Source organism: Ceratina calcarata, unplaced genomic scaffold (genome assembly GCF_001652005.2).
Source record: "Ceratina calcarata isolate Rehan_Ccalc_2016 unplaced genomic scaffold, ASM165200v1 scaffold621, whole genome shotgun sequence".
Classification (NCBI taxonomy): Eukaryota; Metazoa; Arthropoda; class Insecta; order Hymenoptera; family Apidae; genus Ceratina; species Ceratina calcarata.
The window spans coordinates 1,581-11,967 of record NW_017177460.1 but is presented as its reverse complement, the minus strand read 5'-3'; the positions used below and the strand labels follow the sequence as shown (position 1 = coordinate 11,967).

The window sequence follows — 10,387 nt, the reverse complement described above, 5'->3', positions numbered from 1 at the left end:
CAGTTTCGTGAATCGAAATTTCTAATAGATATCAAATTTCAATTTCTATAAAATTAAATAAAATGATACGTCGTTGAAGAAAGACTCTGAAAATGTTAAAATGAGTTCTACTTCTGTTATCACTTTACCAAACCCAAATTTTTGGCAAAGGGCCCGCGTTCTGGATATCTCTCGCCCAGATTTTGGATGAGAAACATCCAAACTGGTAGCACTGGGTCCCATTGGTGTTAGATTGTCAGTGTCGAAAGAAGTTACTCGAATTGATTGAAACCGTTGGAAGGACAGAGTCTCGAAACGCTTTAAATTCGCCCCGGTCGTCGCCTTTCCCTCTAAAAAGTTTCAGAGAAGGAAAAGGCAATGTGACTCGAGTCAGGGCTTCTGTTGAGATTATGCGTTTTCGCGGGTATTGCCGAACTCATCCATAATCTGTTATGTTTTTTAATACAATTAACACGTAGGTAAGATTATCTGAAATCGTTCCGATCTTAGAACTCTGACCGTAAAATGTAAACAGCTAGCCAGGTGTCGTAATCCTCCGAGTCCTCTCAGTCGTTAGGCTCTTTTCGTTTCTCGTAACATTGACCACCGTTCTATTTCGTGATGTCGAATGAACATAATGAGGAATAAAATGCCGCCGTTCCGAAGGAAAAAGTCGGGAAAATCGTTCCCTGTGAAAGTCTGTACTCTGGACGCCGAATTGGAGTTCAGTTTGGAGGTTAGTTTCTCCTCCGTCGCCTGCTGTCAGATATCAGATGAACATTTATTCTGAGTTTGGTGTTCACAGTGGCGGTCGACTGGCAGGGATTTGTTCGATTTAGTTTGTCGCACGATAGGATTGAGAGAAACATGGTATTTCGGGCTTCAGTACGAGGACGCGAAAGGATTCATATCCTGGCTCAAGCTAGACAAGAAAGGTGCGTGATCCATTAGCTAGGGCCGTTCATGATGATATCTAAAACGATTATTAAATTCCGTAGTTCAAGATCAATGCATCTCCCAACAACCGACGACTCCTTTCATGTTTCTGGCTAAGTTTTACCCGGAAGACGTAGCTGAAGAATTGGTACAAGAAGTAACTCAGCACTTGTTCTTTCTACAAGTGAAACAGGCTATTCTTTCGATGGACATTTATTGCCCACCGGAAGCATCCGTATTATTGGCTTCTTATGCAGTTCAAGCGAAAGTAAATACCTTGCGACTTTAGTTCATATAGTAATCGTTCTAATTCCTACTCACTGGCTTAAGATTGCATATGAAATTATAGAAAATAAAGGTAGTGAATAGAAATTGAGACATTTACTATAATTGTTTGTCTAAACTTGAACATCTCTCAGTACGGGGATTACGATGAGGTCTCGTATCGGCCGGGGATGCTCGCGAGCGAGGATCTACTGCCGCAGAGAGTCATCGATCAGTATCAAATGACGCCGGAGATGTGGGAGGAGAGGATAAAAATTTGGTACGCCGACCACCGAGGCATGTCCAGGGACGAGGCCGAGATGGAATATTTGAAGATCGCTCAAGATCTTGACATGTACGGCGTGAATTACTTCCCCATTAGTGTAAGCATTTCAATTTAACCACCGGTTTTCGGTCTGTCGCCAATCGGGATTAAGGAACGCCGATGATAATTGTTAGAACAAAAAAGAGACTGACCTTTGGCTAGGCGTGACCGCGCTGGGTCTGAACATCTACGAGAAGGAGAACAAGCTGGCGCCGAAGACTACGTTCACCTGGTCCGAGATACGTCACATCAGCTTCGACGACAAGAAGTTCGTTATAAAACCGGTGGAGAAAGCGTCGCCGAACTTCGTGTTCTTCTCGCAGAAAGTCCGAATGAACAAACTGGTAAAGAAACAGTCTGTTGTTGGCGGCTGGGTGAAGGGTTTGATAGCGTTTAAGTTCGACGAACATGACAATGACAGAGGTGGTCACGTGTTATTTGTTAAGATCTTGGACCTGTGTATCGGCAACCACGATCTGTTTATGAGGAGGCGCAAGCCAGACTCTATGGAGGTGCAGCAAATGAAAGCCCAGGCGAAAGAGGAGAAATCTAGGTACGTTCTCTCGTCACCTACCTCGCGTCTGATTTTCTTTTTCTACTAAGATCCTAATACACGCTTGATTAACTGTGTGGAATAAACGATGTACAAGTTTGGGTTTTTGATACGCGTGTGAACGTTCAACTGTGTGCATGTAAAAGTGTTATAATAAGTCTCGTCCCCTGCTCCTCCTTTTTGTTTCTGTTCGTGTAACATTAATTTATAGAAACCGAAGAAGAAACGAATGAATACTTAGTCGGGTAAGTAGTATTTTAATTTCTCCAGAAGAAAATGTGTTTGGATAACACTAAATGCATCTCTAACAAACTAACACCGATCGATTTGATAATCGGTAGTATCCTCGGTAATAATTTCGTTCTATTAGGAGACAAATCGAAAGAAATAAACTGGCAAGGGAGAAACAATTAAGAGAAGCTGCGGAAAGAGAGAAGGCAGCCATGGAGCAACGACTCTTGCAGTACCAAGAAGAAATCCGTTTAGCAAACGAAGCACTCGTAAGAAACTAACATTAACCAACAAGATCCGATTCTTTTCCATTAGAAAAATAACGAACACGTTGAATCACCACAGAGGAGGTCTGAGGAGACCGCGGATCTTCTGGCAGAGAAAAGTCGCGTAGCAGAGGAGGAAGCCATGTTGCTGAGCCAGAAAGCTTCCGAGGCGGAGCAGGAAATCACGCGTATACGATTAAATAACATGAAAACTGAAGAGGAGAAGGTTCATCTCGAACGGAAAACTAGGGAAGCGGAATTATTGACGGAGAGACTGGTCCAGGAGTCGGAACGAAGGGCCGCGGAAGCTGAGAAGTTGAAGGACGAACTGCTGCGTGCTCGAATCGCGGAAAAAGAGGCGAAAGAGAAGCTGCTCGAGTTTCTCAGTAGAAATACTTACACTGCCACTATAGCGGTAAGCATTCACGTACCTTTAATCGAATTCTTTGATAATCTCGATTCATTCTAATGTTCCCGTTCTTCAGCCCGTGCCGAATCTGTTCCCATCGACGCAGGTGCTGCCTTCCGACTTGCAGGCCGACCTGCAAACGCTTCAGTTGGACGCGGAACCTCTGCCGGCTGATCTGACCTCGTACGATCTGATCGCAGACGGCGACGTCGATCAGCTCTCGTTAGAGATCGAGAAAGAGAGAGTGGATTATTGGGAGAAGAGCAAACACTTGCAGGAACAGTTGAGGGAACTGAGGACCGAGATCGAGGTAATGAAGGTCGGGGAGAAACAGTGCGAGTTGGACCAGTTGCACGAGGAACAAGTGAGACTCGGTGAAAATAAGTACAGTACTTTAAAAAAAGTGAAGTCCGGCTCGACCAAGGCCAGAGTAGCGTTTTTCGAGGAATTATAGCCGATCCTCGGGAGACAATTTAACCAGACGAGTCCTCGATCTATGAGGTATGACGTTTCGATATCATACTTGAGACACGTACGTACGTATACGTTTTAGAATACTGAAACGTACGCTTTATTTTCTTGAATATATCTGTAGTAGTACGGTTTGCACGCTAAACGATTAAGGCGTCGACAACAGTTAGTAGATTATGCCTAAACTGCAGTAAATCTCTTCCCATCCTGTCTATCTTCGTCTGTTCTGTTGTGCTAATTGTTTTCTTTTTTTACGGTACGATCTTCGCGCGATTGTAATCAAAATCTAGTAGAATTACTCGATGTTAATGATTCGTTTAGACGTAAGCATATATATATATATATTTTTTATTTAGTGACTCGAAAAAGAAACATTATATTTTTTTTAAACGTTAAAAAGCATGCGTCGAATTACAGTTATAAGGAAGTAGTGGTATCGCATGCTTACTTTACTGTCGTTAGTCTGTGTATTAATAACGTGATCGAATGTGCCTATAAAATGATGCATCGCATGATTAGAGAGAACCGCGTTGAAGCTGCAGTCTAGTCAAACTGAAAAGTGAACTGGTTGATCATTCATTGTAACGGGAGGCACGAGAGACAATAGTTTTCATATTTTTCATCCTCTGAACAAAGTAAAAGGAACAAACTATTTTAAGGACTGTTAAACTGCAACGGTTATACGAGTACTTTTAAGATAGCGAACTTGTATATAATATCTAGCGATTTTTATTTAGAGAAATATAAGCGTTCGAGTTTTATGCCATGGATTAACGTATTATAGTTAGTTTGATTAGACTAGAGCGTTAGGAGACTTTTGTGCATTGATCGTGGCCTTTGAAAAAGGAATGTTCCTATCGACAACGTTCTCACGTTGTGGGTGTCTTTTTATTTTGCCGAAAGTTTTGATGTTCATTCGAAATCGATGACTGAAAATTCCCAGCGTCGCTAAATCTGTGATTCGAAATTTATTCTCGGACGAAAATTGTTAGTCTTCTTTATAATTTAGATCGTAACGTGTACCTGTGGATCATCTTACGAACGTTAAGTATTCACAATTTTATTCCATTCGTTATTCATGAAATTTCCATTTAAATTTCGGTTTCGTTTCGCAACGAGGGTAGGAGTGAAACGAAATCGGAGGGTCGTTCGAGGTAAAACGCTTTTTATTGTACAGGTAGAACGTGTATGTTAAATTTTAGTCTAGGTACAGTCGTATCAGATCGTCTTCCTTGGCAGGATAGCTCGTGACCGGACACTTTCTCTCCCTGTGTATCACGGGGAGGATGCATTGATAGCAGAACGCGTAACTGTAAAAGCGGAATGTTGATTATTTTTGTAAAACGCGTTAGTCTTGTAACACACATACCCAGATACCGAGAGTACCGTATGTACCCTGAGTGCCTTACAACAGATTGGACATATGCCTTTGTATCGCTTCGCTATCTCTGGAATCTATTACAAATAAAATCGAATATTTTGCACACAGTATGATTCAACAGATTTGTAGGTCGGCATAAGATTATCTCGTTACCTGCGGGGGCGGAGGAATGGGCAATGATAATAAATTCGTATTCTGATGTTCCTGAGTCCACCAAGACAAGAACTGAAGGAAGAACGCTCCGAACTCGAGGGACCTGGTCACTAATCTTTGCAGTATGTCTACGCTGTCGTCGACGTTGAAAGAATTGTTTCTAATCTTCCTCAGTAAATCAGAAACGCTAATTAATGGTACACGTTCCGCGTAAGTTAGGGTAATTGACAAAAGACGTAGCAGAGGGGAAGTGTACGCCGATTTCCCAGAGACGTAAAGTATGTAATTGTATAATACTAGAAATTCGTACACTGTGAAAATTACAGTATTCCCTGTGGTTACACAATTACGGTACAGCCTCTGCCATGTCTGTAATGGAAGAGGAATTGAAGAATTACGTTCCGAACAGCAGTCGTGTGAAAGTTGAGTATTACCGATTTCGGAGCGCAGCCATCTAATTCTTCTAGTTTATATTTCTCACTCAATTGAGAAAGTTTACTTCTTACGTAAGGAAATAAGACTATTAATATTAAAGACAGTTTCTTCTGTTCGTTTGATAAATTGCGTTTCACTTTCGAGTCTGTTGCTACTACGCGTTTCAAACCGTAGAACGCTTCAGAGAACGAAGCAGCTGCAATTGATTTCTGTAAGTTAACACGAGTCTCCGGGTCTTCGGGATATTAATTACTTACAATATTTGTTGAAGTAATATCGTTGGAGGATCGCGTTGAAAATTAAATACCCCTCGTCGGTCCATCTAAGGACGTGTCCGTATCTTTCAATGTTAAACGATACGATAAACTATAAAAAAATTCATCGTTTTCTAAATAACCGATAGAATTTAAGTTCGTAGAACGGACATCCGGTTTGCCGAAATTCCATAATTACTGATATTCAATAAATGCAATCCTTTATGTTATTCGTACAAAAGATTGCAACATTTTCGATAGACAAAATAGCAAAAATATTAGATATAAAATTCTGTCGTTAGAACACTTGTTCCACCTTTAGAAATACCAAATTACAAAGTGTTTAACCTACCGATAGAAGCTTTTTGAAAGCTGGCTCAACAGTGGATGCGAACGATTCCTGAGCAACGATTTCGAAAATAGAAGGTTTAATTAACGAAGTCCCGGTCAAATGCGCACCTTTCTCGGCCATTATAAAACTTTTCTATCTGAACACTAACGTCCACCTTGTTCATCATTTCATTTACGAGACCAAAGTCGATTTCGCATGCAAATTGCGCGTAAACAAAAGTTTATCAGCAGTTCTAGCTATAATCACGATATTGTCCTTCATTCGAAACGAATTTCGGAGATAAATCATAGAGATTATGAGAATTTCTACGATTACTTAACTGGGTCAATTAGAAGGGCGTGCAATAAAAAAGGTGATAAATGTAAATAAGAATTTTAATATTCATCTGCATAAACCACGTGCAGAGGCATCTATGAAAAGAAATAGAAATCACTGGATATTCACGACTGATTAATTAAATTCTGATAGCAGAAGATAAATTAGCTTTGCACCAAACTGGTCTACACGATTTTCCATTTCTTTCTCATGTGAGTTTTACACGCAATGGAAATGGAACAGCTCGCAGCGATAGTGCTGCTATTAAACAGCTGTTCTTGACCATTCCCATTCCTGACGACTAGTCCATTATTTGTTCGACGTTATTCGAACACAAAGAAACAAAGTGCACTGTTTATTTCAAATCGTATTCATTACTCTCTCGTCTCGCACGTATGAATAACTATTGGATCACATTGACTATGTATTTGGCGTGTAATCGCGCCAGCTGATCGAGTGTCCGCCGTCCATGCAACTCGTGAATGTTTCCTAACCTAAAAGATCTCGCGACACTTCGAAACAGTGCTTGTTTGACGACAAATAATTAAAGAGATTCGACTGGAAGTGTACTAGATCCTTCCTGCAATTTGTGAGTACATTTATCGCCTGTTGAATGCAAGTATTTGTTCAACGAGACAGAAGAGGAAGAATGATTCCGCAATAGGAACGTATTTTTCCGACACGAATGCCTTTTAACAAAGCGACAGCTGAGAACTGAGATTTCTGAAGGCATTCGTGTAGAGATATAATTTGCGATCATGTCTGGCAAGGGGAAACAGAGCTCGAAGAAAGCTGTGGTGAAGGTACGAGAGAGTGGGAAGACAGTACAGCCTCCTGCACTCAACTCGGATACCAGTACAGAGAGCACAGAGACTTCATTGTCATTGCCAATATTAAAGATCGCAGACAACAGTCGGCTTCTTCCAAGGTACAGCAGTATCCTGCAACGTAGCGCAGAGGAAGGTATAGGAATGGAGGACCTCGATACTTTACAATTAGAATTAGAAATGCTCCTCTCTTCGGTGGTCGTGCGACACCGCATGATTCAAGAGGAGATAGCAAATTTATCCTCTGCGGAGGAACGCAGGGACAAGAAATCTAAGAGTGGAAAGGGTCTCTCGCTTCTCGACAAGAAGATCAAAGAAGAAAAGTTCAAGCCTAAAGAGTTGAATGCTAAGACCCAGTCCCCGTTACCCGCGAAGCTGTTCAAACAGAAAGCTGTCGCCAGTTCGAACTCTCAGGTCATTCCAAACGTGCACGAGATCTCGAGGATCGAAGGTTCCAAGTCGGAATCGCCTAAATTACTTTTACCGAAGAACGACACGCCTAACAAATTCTGGGCATCCGTGGATCCGTACTGCACGGACATTATGCCCGACGATATCAAGTTGCTGGAGGAACTGATCACCACGCACAGCGATATCAGTGATTACAGAAAGATCCCGCCGTTGGGTCGTCATTACAGTTTGATGTGGGCGCACAACGACTTGCTGCAAGAAGAGGACGCGGCTAATCCGACTAGGGACAAGAAGAAAAGTCGCTCCGACGTGTCTCTGTTAGTAGGGAAGAACGATAAAAAGGCTCACAGTATAGCAGGACCGCTGACTCAGAGATTGGTCTCTGCTTTATTAGAGGAGAACGTGTATGTCGCGAATAATAATACAGACAACAAGCTGTTCAGGGACAGCGATCCACCTGTACTGAGGGATCTCACTATTCAAAATTCCATCAATCTGGAATTGAGAATGCACAAGGAGCTGGTGGAGCAAGGAATATTGGAACCGGATGCCCAGAAGAAGAGTCAAGAAGACGACGAAATTCTAATGGAGATAAAACGTTGCCAGCAGGAACTCAATGCACTTTCTAATCACAACGTGACGCAATTGAAGAGGCTGTTGAATTTGGCACAGGAGGAGAGCAAGCGGCAGGCTTTGAAGAGGAAAATCAGCACCGCTGATAACGACGTCATAGAGCATTATAAAAAGCTCATGCTTTCGAAACAGAGGAAGGTACCACTTACAAAGAAGGAGCAAGAAAAAGCGTGGTCTTGTCTCCGTGAACGGGAGAATCTTTTGGATCAGCTGAATATGTTACCGCAAAGCAACGTAGAACCTATAGGTTTCGGCACTACCACCAGTTAAATAGTAATTTTTTATATTGTAAAATATTCGAATCCTGTATAAAAAGTAAATATAATATCGATTTAATTTTTAAATTGCATCAAGTTTATTTCCAAATACCTTTCTTTTTTCAATTCTCTACTGAGCTCAGAAATCTTTAATTATGATTAATTTAGAATAACTAATTTGTTAGAAATTATCTGAGGAAACTTGAATAGAGTTAATTTATATAGAATAATTTAATGTATGTTGCCTAAAATTGGACTTTGGAAACTGGGATTAGTAATTTGGTCAAGGGGCATGAAATAAAAAAACCAATATTCATTTCCATTAATTTATTAATCAGAATTATTCATTTTTACAATAAATTAGAGATAGAGAATAAATTAGACACAGGGGAAATTGATTTCAATAGATGTTCATTTAGACAATGTTATGTTTTCGTTTTCCGCTTCGATAGTTTCATTGAACTAAGTAATGTATGATCGCTGCTTTGAATTATATTTATTCAAGGATAGCGAAATAGAAATTCTAAGATGCATTTCTATTAATTTATTAATCAGAAATATTCACTTTTACAATAAATTAGATTCTAAAGAGATGATATTGATTTCAATAGCAATCCGGCTCGAATATTAATTTCAAGCAGCTACTAAGTAGGATTAATGGAATAAGGAAGAATTGTGAAATAAAAATGCAAAGATTCATTTTCATTAATTTATTAATCAAAAATCAATAGAGTTATTTTCTTTATTTCGTCGTAACATTCATAGCACATTGTATTGATAGAGACCAACATACTTTACAATATTTTACAATTTGAGATAGAGAGATTCTTAAAATAAATCGTAGTTCTTCGCTTGGTAGCGTTTCCAAAGACTTTGCAAACGCTTCCAACCCAGGTCTCACCGCGTGGAGGTGACTACGTTCGAGACCCGGGACAGTGGACAATACCCACTGCCCCACACACCGCACACGCATACACGCCGCACGCAAATGCGTCTTGCGTTAGTTTGTAAGGGGATCGCTCTTCTCTCTTCTCTCTTCGATCTTCGATCTTCGTTCTTCTCTTTTCGATCTTCTCTTTTCGCTCTTCTCTCCTGTGTCTTGTAATTTTTGAAAATATATGACGATGATCTCGTTCATGCCTTCTTTCCTTCCTTCCTTCCTTCCTTCCTTTCTCCCCGTCAACTTTCCTTCCTGCCCGCCACCCTTCCTTCCTTCTTGCTATCCTTCTTGCTATCCTTCCTGCCATCCTTCCTTCCTGCCTCCTTCCTGCCTGCCTGCCTGCCATCCTTTCTGCCATCTCTTCTGCCATCCTTCCTGCCATCCTTCCTGCCATTCTCCTGCCTCCCCTTGTAAATTACCACTCTATAGTACGAAGTTAATATGGGAGGAGATTTGATACGATTACGAACTATTGACTCTAACTATTGACTCTAACTATTGACTCTAACTATTGACTCTAACTATTGACTCTAACAATTGATTAAAATTTGAAACAAAACTAAGCAAAAGAGGCCAAATTTTACTTGAGTAGCCAGAGTTCGAGCCAAGCAGGATCCTGCACAAGGATGACCATACCTCTGCGGAGAGTGCTCTGACCACGACCAATCCGTCTCACGGAGCTTACGCACTGCGCATGGGAATGGAACAGAAACAGCTCCTCGACTTACGAGGCAGGCCATCCAAGATACAGGATCCTACTCTTTTCTCCCCCCGGTACACAAGCAAAATCTGGTTGGGGAACTACTATTCGCGACGCGGGTATACTAAAACGCGAGCAAAATTAATTGATCGATACGAGAGACGGATGAAGTTAAATTAACTTCGCTATAGAGTGGAATTTAAGGGAGGCACAACTCGTACTAGGACACGGAACTCCGCATGCCTGGAATGTGTCACTTTTTAAAATTATCTCACTATGCACTCGTTGATAACTT

At 41.1% G+C, this 10,387-nt stretch overlaps 3 protein-coding genes across 9 annotated transcripts; 2 read left to right on the top strand and 1 right to left on the bottom strand.

Annotated features, from left to right (window-relative positions):
- The first annotated feature begins 6 nt into the window (after window positions 1-6).
- Window positions 7-4,195, top strand: Mer (ezrin/radixin/moesin family protein merlin). 7 transcript variants are annotated; one of them, XM_026817767.1, is made up of 9 exons: window positions 7-454; window positions 519-715; window positions 785-914; window positions 978-1,183; window positions 1,335-1,562; window positions 1,639-2,057; window positions 2,428-2,557; window positions 2,634-2,969; window positions 3,040-3,417. In XM_026817767.1, the coding sequence occupies exons 2-9, from the start codon at window positions 608-610 to the stop codon at window positions 3,415-3,417; spliced, it is 1,935 nt and encodes a 644-aa protein (XP_026673568.1). In that variant the 5' UTR covers window positions 7-454; window positions 519-607. The 7 variants fall into 7 exon arrangements, with proteins under 7 accessions (XP_026673568.1, XP_017888582.1, XP_017888585.1 ...); XM_018033093.2 differs by having other exon boundaries at window positions 515-715; XM_018033096.2 differs by having other exon boundaries at window positions 7-458; window positions 550-715.
- A 387-nt stretch (window positions 4,196-4,582) lies between these two features.
- Pex12 (peroxisomal biogenesis factor 12) lies at window positions 4,583-6,549 on the bottom strand. Its single transcript, XM_018033100.2, has 6 exons — window positions 6,010-6,549; window positions 5,661-5,769; window positions 5,403-5,599; window positions 4,969-5,337; window positions 4,804-4,889; window positions 4,583-4,744 (listed from the first exon to the last, which is right to left on the bottom strand). Exons 1-6 carry the CDS (start codon window positions 6,127-6,129, stop codon window positions 4,633-4,635), a joined length of 993 nt encoding a protein of 330 aa, XP_017888589.1. The 5' UTR covers window positions 6,130-6,549; the 3' UTR covers window positions 4,583-4,632.
- A 243-nt stretch (window positions 6,550-6,792) lies between these two features.
- Window positions 6,793-8,539, top strand: Ada3 (transcriptional adaptor 3). Its single transcript, XM_018033099.2, has one exon. The coding sequence runs from the start codon at window positions 7,083-7,085 to the stop codon at window positions 8,463-8,465; it is 1,383 nt and encodes a 460-aa protein (XP_017888588.1). The 5' UTR covers window positions 6,793-7,082; the 3' UTR covers window positions 8,466-8,539.
- Window positions 8,540-10,387: the final 1,848 nt, after the last annotated feature.

Coding starts and splice junctions, on each gene's coding strand:
- Ada3 (XM_018033099.2), top strand. CDS start 7,083: ATGTCTGGCAAGGGGAAACAGAGCTCGAAGAAAGCTGTGGTGAAGGTA.
- Mer (XM_018033095.2), top strand. CDS start 608: ATGAACATAATGAGGAATAAAATGCCGCCGTTCCGAAGGAAAAAGTCG. Junction 716..784: donor AATTGGAGTTCAGTTTGGAG/GTTAGTTTCTCC, acceptor TGGTGTTCACAG/TGGCGGTCGACTGGCAGGGA. Junction 2,558..2,633: donor GTTTAGCAAACGAAGCACTC/GTAAGAAACTAA, acceptor GAATCACCACAG/AGGAGGTCTGAGGAGACCGC.
- Pex12 (XM_018033100.2), bottom strand. CDS start 6,129: ATGGCCGAGAAAGGTGCGCATTTGACCGGGACTTCGTTAATTAAACCT. Junction 4,890..4,968: donor CCATTCCTCCGCCCCCGCAG/GTAACGAGATAA, acceptor TATTTGTAATAG/ATTCCAGAGATAGCGAAGCG. Junction 4,745..4,803: donor ACGGTACTCTCGGTATCTGG/GTATGTGTGTTA, acceptor CCGCTTTTACAG/TTACGCGTTCTGCTATCAAT.